The sequence below is a fragment of the Prionailurus bengalensis genome, chromosome B3 (genome assembly GCF_016509475.1).
Source record: "Prionailurus bengalensis isolate Pbe53 chromosome B3, Fcat_Pben_1.1_paternal_pri, whole genome shotgun sequence".
Classification (NCBI taxonomy): domain Eukaryota; kingdom Metazoa; phylum Chordata; class Mammalia; order Carnivora; family Felidae; genus Prionailurus; species Prionailurus bengalensis.
The window spans coordinates 125,689,816-125,706,703 of NC_057355.1; the positions used below are offsets into that span (position 1 = coordinate 125,689,816).

General features: G+C 37.7%; 1 protein-coding gene across 4 annotated transcripts in view; it reads right to left on the minus strand.

Annotated features, from left to right (window-relative positions):
- Positions 1-16,888, minus strand: part of CEP128 (centrosomal protein 128) — a 394,462-nt gene that overhangs the window by 56,993 nt on the left and 320,581 nt on the right. For 2 of the 4 annotated variants that reach the window (XM_043556771.1, XM_043556770.1), the window contains exon 21: positions 5,485-5,574. The exons of the other annotated variants lie outside the window; for them this stretch is intronic. In XM_043556771.1, coding sequence (XP_043412706.1) covers positions 5,485-5,574 — 90 coding nt within the window. The remainder of the gene's footprint in view (positions 1-5,484; positions 5,575-16,888) is intronic. 4 annotated transcript variants of the gene reach the window in all.

Here is a 16,888-nt window from a genome sequence, read left to right on the forward strand (position 1 = left end):
ATTAGGTCACGAGGACAGAGTCCTCATGACGGGATCAGTGACCTTATAAGAAGAGACACAAGAAAGTCTGCTTCTCTTTCTGCTCTCTGCCACATAAGGGCATAATGAGAAAAGTTGGCCATCTACAAGAGGCCCAGCAAGAGGGGCCTCACCAGGACCGACTCTGCCAGCACCTTGATCTTGGACTCCTCATCCCCAGAACTATGAGAAACGTTTGTTGTTTAAGCCACCCAGTCTGTGGCAATTTATTATAGCAATCCAAGCTAAGATATGTGCCTAGTCTTTCAGACTATGAACACAATTGGTCAAAGAAAACTCCATTTTGTTGAAGTATAAAGATGAATACATGATTTATTTCAGTGCAACTTACTGACGTCTTTTCATCTATAACCCATTTCATTCCAAATTGGTATTGAGACAGCTTTCTATGAAAAATGTAATATGTTACCAAAATGAGAAAATTAGGGAAACAGACAATTCAGTTCATTAACCTGAATTTAAATAATTCAATTTGCCAATCAACAGTGGCTAATAGAATACCAGCCATCATAGCCAGTTAGTGAGACTCGTCTAGATTGTAGAGTTGTTTGGTCTTAATTGTGGGCAATAAATAAAAAGAAACTACTCCTAGTCTTTATGAACTTACTAACTTGCTTTGAAAATTTAAGAAATGCTTTCTGAAAATTTAAATGTTTGACTTCTTTTTTGGCAGATAAGGTTAGTTATTATAATTCTGTATATAAAAAAAATTAGGCTACTGCAAGTATTTATTCTCTAACAAAATATTTTCATACTTCCTCTCATGTTCTTAGCAAAACAGAGGTAACTTTAGCCAGCGCTGTGGCATTGACACAGCCCAGGAAACAAATGCCAGTATATGTCCTAGAATGGACATATAACTACACCACAATAAATTATATTGGTCTTAACCTCTCCCACTCTCACCAGAAGGGCAGCCACAGTGTTTTGTTCTTATTGTATAATCTCCAATTTTCATTTCAACCCAGTTTACCTTCAAGTCCAACCTGAAGGCTCAACACTTGCCCCCCTCCCCCAGCATGAACACACACTTCCACACTTGGATCCTGAAAAGAAAAGTACTGGGGCATTGAAAGGAGGGTTAGAAGGTGGGAGGGGCTGAGAGAGAAAACAGCCTCCAGAAATAGTGAAGATACTCTCACTACAGTCATGCTGTTTCAGGTGGTTTCGATACATCAGTGGTTCTTATTTTTGTAGTCAGGAACTTTGGTCTGAGGAAATTTGATCTTCTCCCCAGGAAAATGTACATTATCCACAACATACACATAATTCTGCACGCACTTTTAGGAGAATCGCAGACTCTTAGGGTCCCACCGATGGGCCTTCAAGTCCTTTTACTCCAAACAACACTTGAAATAAGATGTAAGAATATTGTATAAATAAATTATTCTATTAAATCGAATCTGTTCATTTCTCATGTGTGAAGTATTTCTGAAAAAATAACACTAGTAACAAGGAAAGAAACAATTGGGAGTGGAAGGTTAAACAAAAAACAAAGGAAAAAATTCCTTCAATATTTTGAAGAAAAAGTGCTTGGGGGAAGAAAACCTGTTTTGTTGATACAGATTTTTTGTGACCGGATAATCTCCTTTCCACTATTCTTTTCATTCTATCTAAGGAGGGGGAAAGTCTAAGAAACACCTGATATGGCAACATTTAATGTTTACTCTGAAAGATTATACATGTAGTCACTGCATAGTCATTGAGCTCCACTGCGAAGTGGTAGCCATTCTTAACAAAGTGAATATTTCATAAAATTTCTGAGTATCAATAATGCTGTTAGACAATACACTATAATTCATTCCGGCTTGACACATCAAGAAGGGAGAGGCATATGTACTATAAAAACACATAACTTAACCTGCCTTTGCTACTTGGTTACCATGGGTTGGTTGTACACTGGAATTTATAACTGAACCAAGGCAGTTAGTTCATTAGCATCATCGGAGAAGAGAAAATATTTGTAGGTTAAATTAGGAAATGAGTGCTATATAGATCATTGGTATCTGAATCCCTGGTCATTAACAGTTTATTTGATTCATCCAAGCCAATCAAGTAGACACATGGATTCGTCTATCTCGCATCTAAGAGATGTAGAGGCCTTCTAGGTCTAAACAATCTGAGTTTTGCCTCTGCGAAGTGTAACTGAACAGGCCTAGTGACTTTATTTTATCACAATAATGCGGCATTTCCCAAGAACGCTTTACATATATCCATTTGCATATGAAAACCAATGGTATATTGGTATAAGAATGGTATAAGAATAATGGTATAAGAATAAAACAAGAGTCTCTCGCTCTTCCAAGTCTAAGGATCTTTAACAGTATAGAATAATTCTGGAAACTTCCCGAGGACTGATGGATGAACAATTTTCAAAAAGCAAGCAAAGATCCACAATGGGGACTCCCTCCATTACTGTTCTAAATCCAAAAAGCCTCTCTTCCGAAAGAAAAATACACTTGGCTTCACCCAGAGAGACCACTGTGTGGCATTTTTCCTGTCAATGCTAACTTTATTTATTTATTTACTTGCTTATTTATATTGTTAACTCTATTTAATTAATACTCACACTTTACCTACTACTTCTTATATGATATAAAATGAAACACAAATATGTGCATTTTTCTCTATGAATTTCCATATGGCAATAAAATGAGTGTTTTGGGGTGCCTGGATGGCTCAGTCAAGTTAAATGTCTGACTCTTGATTTAGGCTCAGTGGGCTCCATGCTGACAGTGCAGAGTCTGCTTGGGATTCTCTCTCCTCTCTCTCTCTGCCCCTCCCCACTCATGCTCTCTCTCTTTCAAAATAAATAAATAAACTAAAAAAAAAAAAAGGTGTTTCACGTAGGGATTTAAAATAAATTGAAACAAAATAAAGAGCTAAAAACTGCAAACAACCTTAATGTTGCCACACCAAAAAAAGCTTCAAAATATAGCATAATTTGACCTTGAATACATCAAAGGAAACAATGATCTATACATAAAGTTGCATGTTACTTAAAAGTCAGATAAAATTACTGGACACTTAAGAAAAACTTTTAGAATAAGTGGCATTAGAGCAGCTTGCAGTGGTTTCCTGATCATCCAGAGTTCGTTGTACCCATCTTTTAGATATGTGTAGTCTATCTTAAAAATTTTTTAAAAATATTTATTTATTTTTGGGAGACAGAGAGATAGAGTGCAAGCAGGGGAGGGGCAGAGAAAGAGGGAGACACAGAATCCGAAGCAGGTTCCAGGCTCTGAGCGGTCAGCACAGAGCCTGACACCGGGCTCAAACCCACAAAGCGCAGGGTCACGACCTTCGGCGCAGGGCCGAAGTTGGACACCTAACTGACTGAGCCACCCAGGTGCCCCACATGTAGTCTATCTTTGTTAATTCATTTCTCTAGCTGCTTATGTGCCGTTTTCAAATAATCTACTACAGGATCCAAACTAACAAAACGGAAACGCTGAAAAGAAAAACGCAGCAAGGTATCAACATTTTGTCTAAAAAGCTGTAAGTACGCCCTTCAACATGTTGACTTATCCAGAAAAGCCGGTTTAAAGGTATGTGTCATTTCCTAACCTAGAGGGAGTACCCAGTAACTTTCCTCATTACCTGCTTTTCACTAGGGGTGTGACAAGTCCCTGATAGAATCAGAAACAGGATTTACGAACAGAGTCAAAATATGTGCTCCACATCCCTGATCTATTCTCTCATCTACTACCAATGATAGAGATGGGAGGCAGCCAGCTGTTCTGTAGGTTTCCTGGGCAACACTCTGGTTGCATTTTTGGTTTTCGATCTTGAGAGGTGATCACTGACCCTTATACTTTGGCACTGTTTGACCTTGTTCAGAGAGGTTGGAGATTGCGCCTACACCAAAGTGGGATGTGTGCATGTGTCTGTGTGGTGGGGAAGAGGAAGATATGGAAAATGGAGCTGTGGTGATTTATTTTGACAGATTTCACGCTGGAAAATGCAGCCTGAGAGGCGAAGTAGGGTTTTGCTTGAAATCCCTGTAAACACTTCCAGTCGGTTGTGTAACACTAACACCAAAACCTCTCAGATTTACCCTTTGTGTTTCAGATCACAGAACAAAGCAATGAGGTTTCCTTTTTTTTTACCTTTAAAATGAAGAATCAAATTAAGATTCCTCTTTAACGTACAATGTGGTTCACAGGTGGCTAGAGGTTAAGACTACAAACCAAATAGAGGGCAGAAGACACAGAACTGTCTTTTTCCCAGAACTGTGCAATTCCACGGTGAGTCTGCTGATAATGGGTAACAAGAGTTCAGTGAATGACATCTGGACTGGGGAACAACTAAAAATTATTTGCAGATAATATAAAGGCTATGATGGTGGCTAGGGGCAATGCAAATGACAACCAATGTAATTTCAAAGACTGTCCCCTCAAAAGAGATGCACACACAGAAGTTGAGTAGTAGAGGGAGAAAACCAGCAACCCAGAAACCAACACACTGTATTTCCCCCCCAAAGATTTACATTTAAAAAAGTAAAGTACATGTCTCCAGTGGTGAGGTTAGTCATATATCAGCTGAATATGCTCTGAACTCTTATGCAAATCATACTGCAGTAGTGATTATGGCATAATTTATGAGTAGGTTTGTGTCAGGAAGAATTTGTGGGAAACAGTAAGGTATGCTTTTTCTTTCAGCGTGTGTATTTGACTGTCACCAAACATAGCTGGCCTAATGAGACTCCCTGAGGCTGCCATCTCCTTTGATTCCCTCAAGGGCACACATCCTCTGGGATTCCAGGTGAAGAATATTCACAAAGAAACCCACATGGAACCCAATGTCCCAAGCTCCTTCTTCCTGAATATTTCAACCCTAGCACTCGATGGTTGACTATCACTCAGGTCACAAACTGAGCCATGAAATGGTACAAGCAAACAGTCCACCTTCGTAATTAAATTGCTTACCTTTGAGCAATTCCAATAATCCTCATCTCAATTTACATGCAGACATGAGTCATGAGTCTCACCCTCATTCCCATACTCCTTCCGTGGGCTTCTGTACAGTTACCTCTCACTGTTCTATACTAAAGAGGAGGGTGCTGATAATCAGACATAAGCAGATGGTTTCAAAATAATGTATTTGGCTGACACGAGTAAGGTTTTCCTTGCTTCCTATTCCATTTGACTAAGATCAAAACTATTATTAATCTCCATTTCCTGATATACAAGCACAGGTAGGAAGGGAAAGGTAGTTAAAGGATTTAAAATTAGCCTCAGATTATCTGTACTCTGACCATCAATGGTGCACTGTTCTTAGTATCCAAGAAAACCGAGGAAAAACCCCAACAACTTAGTTTCTAGTTACACTTCTGAGATGCATACCTGAAGGCTGACTTAACCTGCATGTCCTAAAATAAAGCAGACGTATTTTGACTATTCAGTTCCAAATATCCTAAATATTCCTACCTATGAAATACTTAACTGCTTTTTCTTCAAATTGAGCTTCATTCTGATTTTTCATTGCAGTCTGACTAGCATCTTCCCAAGATGGAATTTTAAACAGTTGCTTTGGCTGTTTGAGAGAGATGTGAGTAAAGAAAAAAAAGTTGGAAAGCTCTATTGTCTTAAAACATTTGAAAGCACTATTAATAGTCATAGCTATAAAGATAACACTAATACAACTATAATAATTTTTAATGAATTTTTAATTTCTGCATTTAGAAAATTATGTCACACTGTGCTCTTAAAATGTTTCCCCAAATAATTCCTTACTCAACTTACATGCACAAATTTTAGGGAAATCATTACTTGAAGTTGAAAACAGTTTATTCTTCAGGATTATAGAGCTCAAGTATCCTCAGACTGTCTTGCTTTCACATCAAACATCGTTAGATGTAACTAATCCTAAACTCCAAAGTCTACAATGGGAAGGAATAAATAAGGTGGGAGTTTGCTAGCAGGCACACCTGGGCAACTTTAGTCAGTAATGAAAGCTGCTTTTAACACTTACAACTTACTTGTTGACAACGGACCACTGATACAGTGTGATTTTCGGAGTTCAGGAAGGTCTGATCACTCAAAATTATGCTTTTCTCCCATTTGCAAAATTATTAGAAATTCTACCAATAGAAATTTATTCTTGCCTCCCCCAATCTAGTTCATCTTTTAAAAGGCAACAGTCTTGGGAGAGAAAACCATTAAACTAGTTCATTCTAAGTCCGTTCTAACCTGCTGCTTGTTTTTATAGGTCCGTGAGCTAAAAATGGCTTTTACGCTTTTATTTGGCTGAAGAAAAATCAAAGTAAGAATAATATTTTATGACATGTGAAAATTACATGGAATTCAAATTTCAGTTTCCCTAAATTATTTTTATTGGAACACAGTCCATTCAGTTCTTTACATATTGTCTATGGTTGCTTTCTTTCTATAGTGGCAGAGGTGAGTCGTTGGGAGACAGCACATAGCTTGTAAAATTGAAAATATTTAGAATCTGGCCCTTCACAAAATTACTTACTGTCTCACAGAAGGAGGTCACCCTATAGCAAAACAACCCCTGTAAGCTTCTGGAAGGAGAAGGTAAGGTGAAAACACATTGACCAAGGACAAGAAATGAAAGACGACAGGAATCAGAAAAATTTTACCCAAATTTTAAACTTTATTTATTTTTTAAAAATTTTTTTAGCATTTATTTATTTTTGAGACAGAGAGAGACAGAGCATGAATGGGGGAGGGTCAGAGAGAGGGAGACACAGAATCTGAAACAGGCTCCAGGCTCTGAGCGGTCAGCACAGAGCGTGACGCGGGGCTCGAACTCACAGACCGTGAGATCATGACCTGAGCTGAAGTCCGACGCTTAACTGACTGAGCCACCCAGGTGCCCCTAAACTTTAAAATAACATTTACAGGTGCCTGGGCGCCAGTCAGTTAAGAGTCCACCTTTGGCTTAGGTCATGATCTCATGGTTCGTGAGTTCCAGCCCCACATCAGGCTCTCTGCTGTTAGCACAGAGCCCACTTTGGATCCTCTGTCCCCCTCTCTCCTTCCTCCCTCACTGCTTGTGCTCTCTCTCAAAAAGAAATAAACATTAAAAAAATAACGTTTAAAAGTTGTATATGCATAAATATATATATCCAGAATATAAATCATTCCTCAGGCCATGAAAGTTTCTTTTTTTTGTCCTTTATTCCTTTTATCCATCATTTTTATTCATTCCTTCCAATGTCTTTCCTTTGTTCTTCCCTCCTTCCCTCCCTTTCACTCATTTATTCATTTAATTAATTCATCCATTCATTCACACTTATTGAGGCAGATACTTTGTTGGACATTGGGTGCACAGTTATCAACAAGGGAGATAAGGTCTCTCTGCCTTCATTGAGTTTATATTCGAAAGGAGTAGACTAAGAGATAAATAAAGAGGACACTCAAACACCATGATGGAGAGTGAGGGCAGAGATTTACTTTAGACAGTTTGGCCAGGTTAAATGTCCATGAAGAGGTGACATTTGAGCTGAAACTCAAAGGATGACAATGAGCCATCACTGAAAGAGCTAAGGGAAAGCATTACAGAGAGAGGAAGTAGCAAATGCAAAGGTCCTGGGTTTGTTTAATTTCAGGAGTGACAGGGACACTGGATATTAAAATATCCTTTTAAATTAGCAGTATCATAAAACTCAACACTATTTATTGCAAGCTTATTATGTGCTGACAGTATTTTTCATTTGACATTCCCCAAAACTCTCAATAGGTCAACATTATTAATTTCATTCATTTTGAAAGTCAGAGAAGTAGACTCAAAGACATTAAATGTAGTGAATTCCACATTGTGGTTGAGCTGAGACTGCACATTAAGAAATACATATATGTGTATATTTATATATATGTGTCTATAAAGATGATACCTTTTTTTATTACCATGAGAACTATATTTTGTGTGTGGCAGAGGTTAGGTTTCATACTGGAGGAGTGTTCTAGAGCCTCTTTCTCAAAATTACACAGGCCAGAACAGCATTCCAGAACCCTAATTTTAATAGATGTCAGGTGACAGTGTAACAAAACACATACTATATCACAATAAAATTTAATGTTCAAATAAAAACCATTATTTGCACACATTCTTACAGTTATTTACCATATCCTCAAAAGGGATTGTATTTTTGCCATATGCGTTTCTTAAGTGAGTTGCAACTGCTTCTATTTCTAGGTGTGATATTAGGCCATTTGAAGACACACAGCCAATACCACTGGGGAAATATCAGAAAAAAGGGTAAAGAAAAGCAAAGATCTAAACTTAATTAGCTGTGATGCTGTACAGCTAAATGGCACCTCTATTGTGCTGGTCTCCCAATTCTTTCAGGTCTAGGCTGCAGGAGTTAGATTCATTACAGAGCTCATAAATGGCCTCTGCTCCCCCACCCCTGTTTTACTGGTGACAAATTTATTAGTTCTTTTCTAACAGTGAAATGAGAACTAGGGATTTCAATTACACCCAGAATGTAGTAAAGGCATGGAATCTCTTGTAGGTAATATTTTTCTATTCCATTTTATGAGCAAATATAGAAGTACTGTTAATAGACATTAAATGTTATTTATTAGCATGCTAATAAGCCTTCACACTTTTAAAAGTAAATATTAAACTTCTAACAAATTAAATTTAGAAGAGTAAGTGTAATGCAGATACTCTGGAAAAGGAATGCACTTCAGAATCAATTTTTAAAAACCCAAATCATCAGTGATTATGATAAAAAGACAAAGATATGAAGAGATGCTTATTACTCATTCTTTCAGCTCATTTTAGTTTTATCACTTTTTCCACAATTCAAAATTTATGCAAACGTTTTCAATGTTGCCTTTAATTTTTGCCAGAATATTTTGAACCTGGTTTAAAACTGAAATTGAAGAAGCCCAAGGAGGGCTTTAGTAACAACTTTCTTTGGTCTGTTTGTTTAAAGCATGATGAATAAGCAAAAAGAAAAGGTGCAGAATGGAAAAAGAAAAATGACCCTTCTCCTTCCTAGAAGTGTTTGAGATTACTGGATTGCTCATAATCGTGCACCAGGAATTGAAAGTTTCCTCACATGCCAAGAGACAAACACACACACTCACACACACTCACACACACACACACACACACACACACACACACACAGCCCAGTTGCCATGTATACATAAATCTTAGAGCCTAAGGGTTTGTAAATAGTTTTAAAGTTAAATAGAAAAGCAGTAAGGAGTTTCACTAATATTAGTCCCCACTATTATCTGATTTATTTAATGCATTTTGTACAAGTCATTTACCTTCTTATAGTCTTTTCTTAAGAAGCTAAGAGGTGAGTTAGTATTTTACCACACCAAATTCTTAATATATTTTTCAATGAATCATTCTCTTAGAAGAAAAAGATGGAAGAAATCCAAAGAAACAGAGGCCAAGAACCTAAACAAACAAACAAAGTGTGGAGGTTGTGTTCTCCATAAGCTCTGGAGGCATTGAAACACAGTAGTACAGAAGACAGGCAGATTCTAGTGTAAGTACTAGCCCTGCCAACTACTGGCTGAGCAAGCCAGGGATGTTCTTCATCTGTAAAATGAAAATAAAAGTATTTATCTTCTAGAAGTATCACAAGGAATCAATGACATACATTTAGAAGTTTCAGCAGTGTATGACACAAAAGTATTGTCCACCACTAATATCATTCATTAACAGGCCAGAGGGTCATTTTTTTCTTCTCTTTTGATGCACAGACCATCACCCTTTTGGATCGATTTAGCAAAACCTTGACAGGAACTAACACTTACTAAATCAGTATTCGTTAATAATTAAAACATAATATTAGTGAGTTTTCAAGACCCCAGTCTGGGGAAATCTTTTGCAATATTTCTTTACATTCTGGAGAATGTGCCAGAGATAAGGATGGGAGACAGCTCTACAAGTGAGAACTATTGTTGCTTACAATGATCTTCTATTAATACTTAGAACCTCAGAGATTTGTTTTATTTTTAATTTTTTTAACGTTTATTCATTTTTTGATAGAGAGAGAATGTGAGCAGGGGAGGAGAGAGAGAGAGACACAGAATCTGAAGCAGGTTCCAGGCTCTGAGCTGTCAACACATAGCCTGACGTGGGGCTCGAACTCATGAACTGTGAGATCATGACCTGAGCCAAAGTTGGATGCTTAACCAACTGAGCTACCCAGGCACCCCTAGAACCTCAGAGATTTCACAGTCAATGGAAATGGTTCCAACCAGAAATGTATTATTGCTAACCATTTGTTCCCAAAACTATTGCACACTATAGACATTCCTTAGAACACTGTTTTCACAACTGTCATTGTTATCAGGAGGCAGAAAAATGGAGTGTTAATGGCCTGAATACTTGTGTCCCCCCCAAATTTCACAGGTTGAAATCCTAATCCCAAATGTGTTAATAGGAGATGGGGCCCTAAGTAAGTGATCGGTCATGAGGGTAGAGCCCTCCTGAATGGGCTAGTACCCTTAAAAAAAGATTCCAGAGTGTACTGTCTCTGCTCCTATGATCCAGGAAGTGGCTGGATACTGAATCTGAATCTGCCAACATTACTACTGAACATAGACAGTCAAACTGCCTAGACCCTAGACTTCCTAGTCTCCAGAACTGTGAGAAATAAAGGTTTCTAGTTTAAGACACTCAGTCTATGGTAGTTTTGCTATAGCAGCTCAAATGGCAGACACACTATTATTTATCCAAAGTTTGAGGCCTATCCAGGGACGTGACTGAGGAGAATAAGTAGATGCACACATAAAAGAGACTGGTCCTGAAGTAATTACTTAAACTGTAACCCAAATGAAACTGCCACAAATTGTAAGGTGACAGTTGACTACTCCGGAAGCGTGGCAAAAACTCCCAGACAAGCTCAACACTGCAAAACATCGTAACAGGCTTAGATGTTTTTCATTTTTCATAAGAAAACATAAGCCATTCTTTCATCAGCCGCAGTGTTCATGGAGCCCACGGTTCAGACTGTGACAAAGGCCCTAAGGGATATTTTCTGGAAGTGTTGCTTTTCATGGAGTCCACTGCAAAGGGGCTGGTATATGGAGACACATAAAATAAATTCCCCCCTTGTGGGAACAATTTATAAAATTTGTAACACTCAGTTGGCTCATTTTCTCTACCAAGTTTTTATAAAACTTTGTCACAGAGTAAAATTTGGGCACTTGAACTCAAAAATTACACTTTATATTTGCATTTTAAAAATGTTTCCAAAGGGCGTCTGTTTGTTTTTAGAGGCTTCTGTAGAAGCTTGACTCAAAGGAAGGAGGCTGCTGAATCCCAAACACTTGTGCTTTGCATCTCTTTGGATAAACAGAACCAGTCACACTTTCATATTTGTTTTATTCTCAAAGGCCATGGTCTATTAATCAACTTCCATACATTCAGACATAAACTACTTCGTTTTCAGGGTATTCTATTTTCCAGTTTTACTGCTATAGATTCAGAATTAAAATTAAGTTGCAAATTTTAGGTAAAATAGAGTGATAAAATTTAGTGGTCATTAAAGTTTCAAGTAGAATGTATTTTACTGAGCTTGGTTCCCTGTTCTCCTGAGGCCTCTTGACATAGTAAATGGAAGTGTGCAAATCTAATTGGCTGAGACCTTGCTTGACCCTAATACAGACTGCTAACGTTTCATCTCTGGTGAGACCTCATACCGAATTTAAGCTTGGTAAGCTTCTTTACCTTGAGCAAACAGATTTTAATGGGCCATTAAGCCACCCAGCCCTGAAAGTGGCAAGTGTTGCCCAATCCTCCAACCCCCATAATCACCCATGTTTTGCATGGTTTATGTCATTGGTTACAAACAGGTATGTTTTTTTAAATCATATGTCACAAAAAGAAATACAGACATACAGTGATTTGCCTACATTCTTGCATTAATATGTAGGTGTGCATTACGTGCTGATTTCCAGAAGTATGGAAGTTGCATTTTAACTCTCATGAGTTATCCTACGGAGGAGCAGGATACTGCATTTACCTTCTAGTTTAATAAAGACTTGAACAATCAATCATAATCTATCAATTTATTCAAATCGGGACTTCTAAAAATGTACCATAGAATCTTCTAAGCAAATTACAACTTCCAAGGAAATTTAAGAATTGCTTTAACCAATCCTTCAGTTCTTCTAGAGATTCAGTGTTAGAACACAGCATCCTACTTCATCCTTACTTTCCCTTCTAAATAAACTCAAGGACTCTTAGCATCCCATCTCTGCATTTCTACCTGTAATCTCTAAAATCCCCAAATCACTATGTGGTTTGAAAGTACAGGCTGTGGGCATTCTACAGTCAGGAAGAAATGTCTGACAGCAAAATCGTGGAAATTATCCAGTTGGTCTGTTGACTATCCCAGTTTATCACATGGTTGTTCACCAGGAGGATTGGCCATCTATGGGTACTACTCAGATATTAATGCACGATCCTGCCAGCCTCCGCCAGGGTGATTTATCTACCCATGTCAGCTTTTTGTCTTTGGTGTTTTTCTTGCCCAGTTTATTTCCAATGATGTATCTGCCAACTCTACACTGGAATTCTTTTGCATATTATAATTCCCCTATATTAATATTTATTAGACTTGTTCCAAAAGAACTAAGAAATTCAATTCTATTTTTTCCTCAAACACCATGTTGTCATAGGCTATTCCATAAGTAGCTGAAATGAAGTAATGGCTGAGGAAAAGATTATCTTCCCCTTCCACTCATTTCAAATGCTTTCCCTGAGCACTACTGGAGTGACAAAAACAAAATCAAACACCTGCCCCTCCACTCCCCCAAAAGTTTCTAAAAATATAGATCAAATCCTTCAAATGGCAGGTTCCAGCTATTTTTAAAAGCTACCTGGGAAAGAAATTAAGTATAATTATGGGTCATCTGAAAAACAGCATGTCACAGTAATGCCACTTAATATCCTTCAAGGGCATCTGTAGCTTCTGGAATGTCTCAGAAAAAAATATATTACTGCAAAAAAAACCCCCACAAACCCAATGCTTTTAATTAAATGAAGGATTCAGCTCATTTCTAATGAAAATACTGATACTAAAGAAACTGTGTCTAGAAATATTTGTGACATTTATAGATCCTACAACTAGAAAGTTTCCTTCCTTTTTCCTCTTAAAAAATGATTGATGTTCATATTTGGCCCATATAATCAATTTCATTATCGCCACATTGTGACTTTTTTCACTGTTTCATTATATTTAGTAGCTATCCAAAGACACAACACTCTCTTTAGCATAATCTGACTAAAATCTTCATTTAAAATCATGATTGCCCATGGAGGGAGTGAGTAGAGTCAGAGAGAGGGAGAGGGTGGCTCTGGGAAGGCAAAGGGACATTTGTTACTTTATTCCATTATGCAGCACCATGTCTGGTGCACAGTAGGTACAAACAATAGTCAGTGTGTGGAATTAATATTTATAGAAGACCTGCAGGCACCAAGGTTTATGCATTTCTTATCCCAATTAATCCTCTCTAAGGTCCTTTTAAGTCAGTATTATTACTGTCCCCAATTTATAGACATGGATATTGCCTCAAAGTGAAGTGAAGATGGCTTAGTAAAAGAGGAAAGTGAATAGGAAAAATCATGTGGACAATCATCTGGTTTTATCTTATTTGACATAAAATGAGTTAGCATATGAGGCGGGCATATGCGTTTTCCAGATACTCTGTTTAGTGACTGTCTGTCCTAGGTAGCATTTTGAAGCTTTTTGTAACCAAGCAGGGTACTCCTTTGGTGTGATTTGCGCTCTGGGGTTCACAAAGCAAGAAAGTGATGAAAGGTGAGTCAGGTAGGTTGGTAGTTGACAAAAATGAAAACAAAAAACAATAGCAGCACCTACCATTCATTACCAGTCATCACAAGTAAGGTGGCAGTCACTGAATATTTTTCACCTAAATTGAGGGAAACGGATTACCTTTTGTGTCTATTTAAAACATTTCAGCTGATCTCAGAGAGGATTAAATAAAGGATTTGCTTGTTTCAATATACCTAAAACCCATATGCAAATAGGACTCTGATACCATACCACACATTTATGGTCAAAGACAATACTTTGTTTTTAAGAAGAGCAGCAAACAATGTAACTGCAAATGAATGCCACACACACACACACAACCTAGCCAGACAATATTAAGCTCCAGTGAAGAATTCTGGTAATTACCAGCTGTATTTTAGAAATCACTGTTAAATATGTTTGTCTCCATTGTTTGTGATTCTTCTTAAGATTGAAAACACTCTTCTCTCTGCTGCCTGCCTCCCTCGCCATTTTTTCCTTTTCTTTGCCCGCTGTTTCTTGCTACTCGTGCCAAATTACTCACTTACTGACCTTTTGGTTCAATACTACATTCAAAGAGGGAGGGGAAACAGAGCAAGATAGAGAAAAGGAGGGAGAGTGAAATCAAGTGTGTGTGTGTGTGTGTGTGTGTGTGTGTGTGTGTATACACAGGAATGCTAGAACTTAGGAGCACCCCCACTAAAAAAAAATTTTTTTTAACAGAAAATGAACTCTAGGACAGGGATGGTTATTGTTTTTTAATGGGTAGAACTTACTGAGACCACAAATTGGTGCTAAATACGAGTCCAGAAATGTGGAATTCATTTGCTTACTAAGTAACAAAAATTCACTGAGTACCTACTATGGTGAGGCGCTGTGCTAAATAGTAGATATTTGGGAACGTGAAAGAGGAGAGTGGCTCCACAGGTTTGAAAGGAAATTACCACTTATTGTATGGTAAATTTTAACTTTAAAATCTAAGCCCCTTATCCACGTAGATTCAAGAATTTAACAAATATTTACCCAGTTTTATTGACTATTTCGCCCTTGAAATATTATTTGTCATGCTTCATGATACTATGCTCTTCTGGGATTTTTCTCTATGTCTTAGACTGCTTTGCAGGATTTTCATCCTTAGCTTGAAATTTAAGAGTTAGTGTGTTCCCTATGTCTCTGGCCTAAATTTTCATCTCTTTAATCTACATACTTCCCCTGGGGAGTTTTCATTGCTCCTATGACTTTTTTTTTTTTTAAGTAAGCTCTATGCCTAATGTGGGGCTCGAACTCATGACCCTGAGATCAAGGTTGCATGCTCCACCGACTGAGTCAGCTAGGTGCCCCACTCCTAGGAATTTGAGTACCATCTACATGATATGGAGACCAATCTGACAACAACAAACTCTGCATGTTCAATTTTCGCCTTCTGAGCTCTAGCCTCCGGTATGAACCCTCCTTTTGACACTGCCACTTGGATGTTTCAAGGCCCCCAAAGTGAAAATATCAAAAAGTGAACTAATCAACTTCCGCTTCTCTCACTGACTAGCACAACCATCCGCAAAGTTGCCCAATCAAGAAACCTTGGAGTCATTCTTAACCCTTTTTATTTCCTGGCAACCAATCTCAAAGTTCCATGGAGTTTTAGATTTTAAAATATACTAGGAAACCACCCACTCCTCTTCATGCTCTCTGTTACCACCCAATCCAGGTCACTATCCTCTGTTGTCAAGATTCCCAGAAATGTCTGCTTAACTGGTCCCTCTGGTTTCAATCTTGAATATTCCCAATTATTTTGGACTTTACAACCAGTTAGTTACCTATTAAAAATTCAGACTTGATCATGTTGTTGTTTTGCTTCAAATTTTTAACTGGTTTCCCATATTCCAAAGGTAAAATTATAACTCCTTTATGAGGTTCTTTAGACCTCTGCTTACCTTATCAACTACAGTTTTGCTTTTTCTCTCTCAATGCTACATTCTACCATACCAAACTTCTTTTACTTCCTCAAACATGAAATTGATGTTCTTTTCCTTCCTTCACATTGCCTAAAACTCTTCCAATCTTCCCTCCAAACTTGCCAGGGCATTTAAATATTGGCTTCCTTTGGGAAACCTACTTGGTTTGCTACTCACCCTACCCACCTTCAACCCTCTACACGTCCACCCAACCTATCCTATCTCTACCAAAGACATGTGTTCTTATTATATGTTCCCACAGTGACTCATATCCCCTCTCATATCATTTTTAATTATTTTATTATACACCATTTATTATTATATAACAGATACTTTCCCAGGGAAGGAATGCATCCAGTAGAAGCAGCTTGCCTTTGTATCCCTAGCACTCAGTACAGTGTTACACAGAACTGGTGCTCAACAAGCATTTGTTCAATGAATATATGACACATCTTTTACTTGGAGAAAACTGGAAAGGGTATAGAGATAAACACCCCTCTATCCTTAAGGAGGATAACATTAAATACAGAATGTCTGTTATACATAATTATATGATGATAATGAGTAAATAAAACTGACTCCAATTTGGATACATGGGGATTTGTTAACATTGCAAATTGGAATTAAATATTTATCTCTCTCTTCTAGGATAATCTAATCCACACTAAATACTTCTGGAAGACAGTTTTATGATTTTATATTATAGATGAGAAAATAGGCACAGCAAAGTTAATTGAGTTACTCAAAGTTGCCCAGAAGCAGAACCACTATTAAAATTCAAAGCTGTCAATTTCTAATCCTTTGCTATTGTTGTTTTTGTTTTTGAAACTATTTTGCCTTTGACTCCCCAAAGTTCTGTGTGATTGTAGGACTTCAGCCTAAATACTTTGTCTTCTCAAAAGTATCACCTGTGGTATTTCTATTTGAATACAGAAACTTAGGAATATAGGTCTTTTTGCTGAATTTTCCTCGTGTTAAAATGAAAGGTTTTCGGAGATGTGTCTCTGTACTCTTGTACGTTCTCAGAGGCGTCAGTTTCTTTGTTCTTAATGGAGTGTTACTATCGGGCACTAATTACCACTACAAAGTGCCAACATTGAACTTTCCTGCTGCTGGACATCATACTGGATACTCT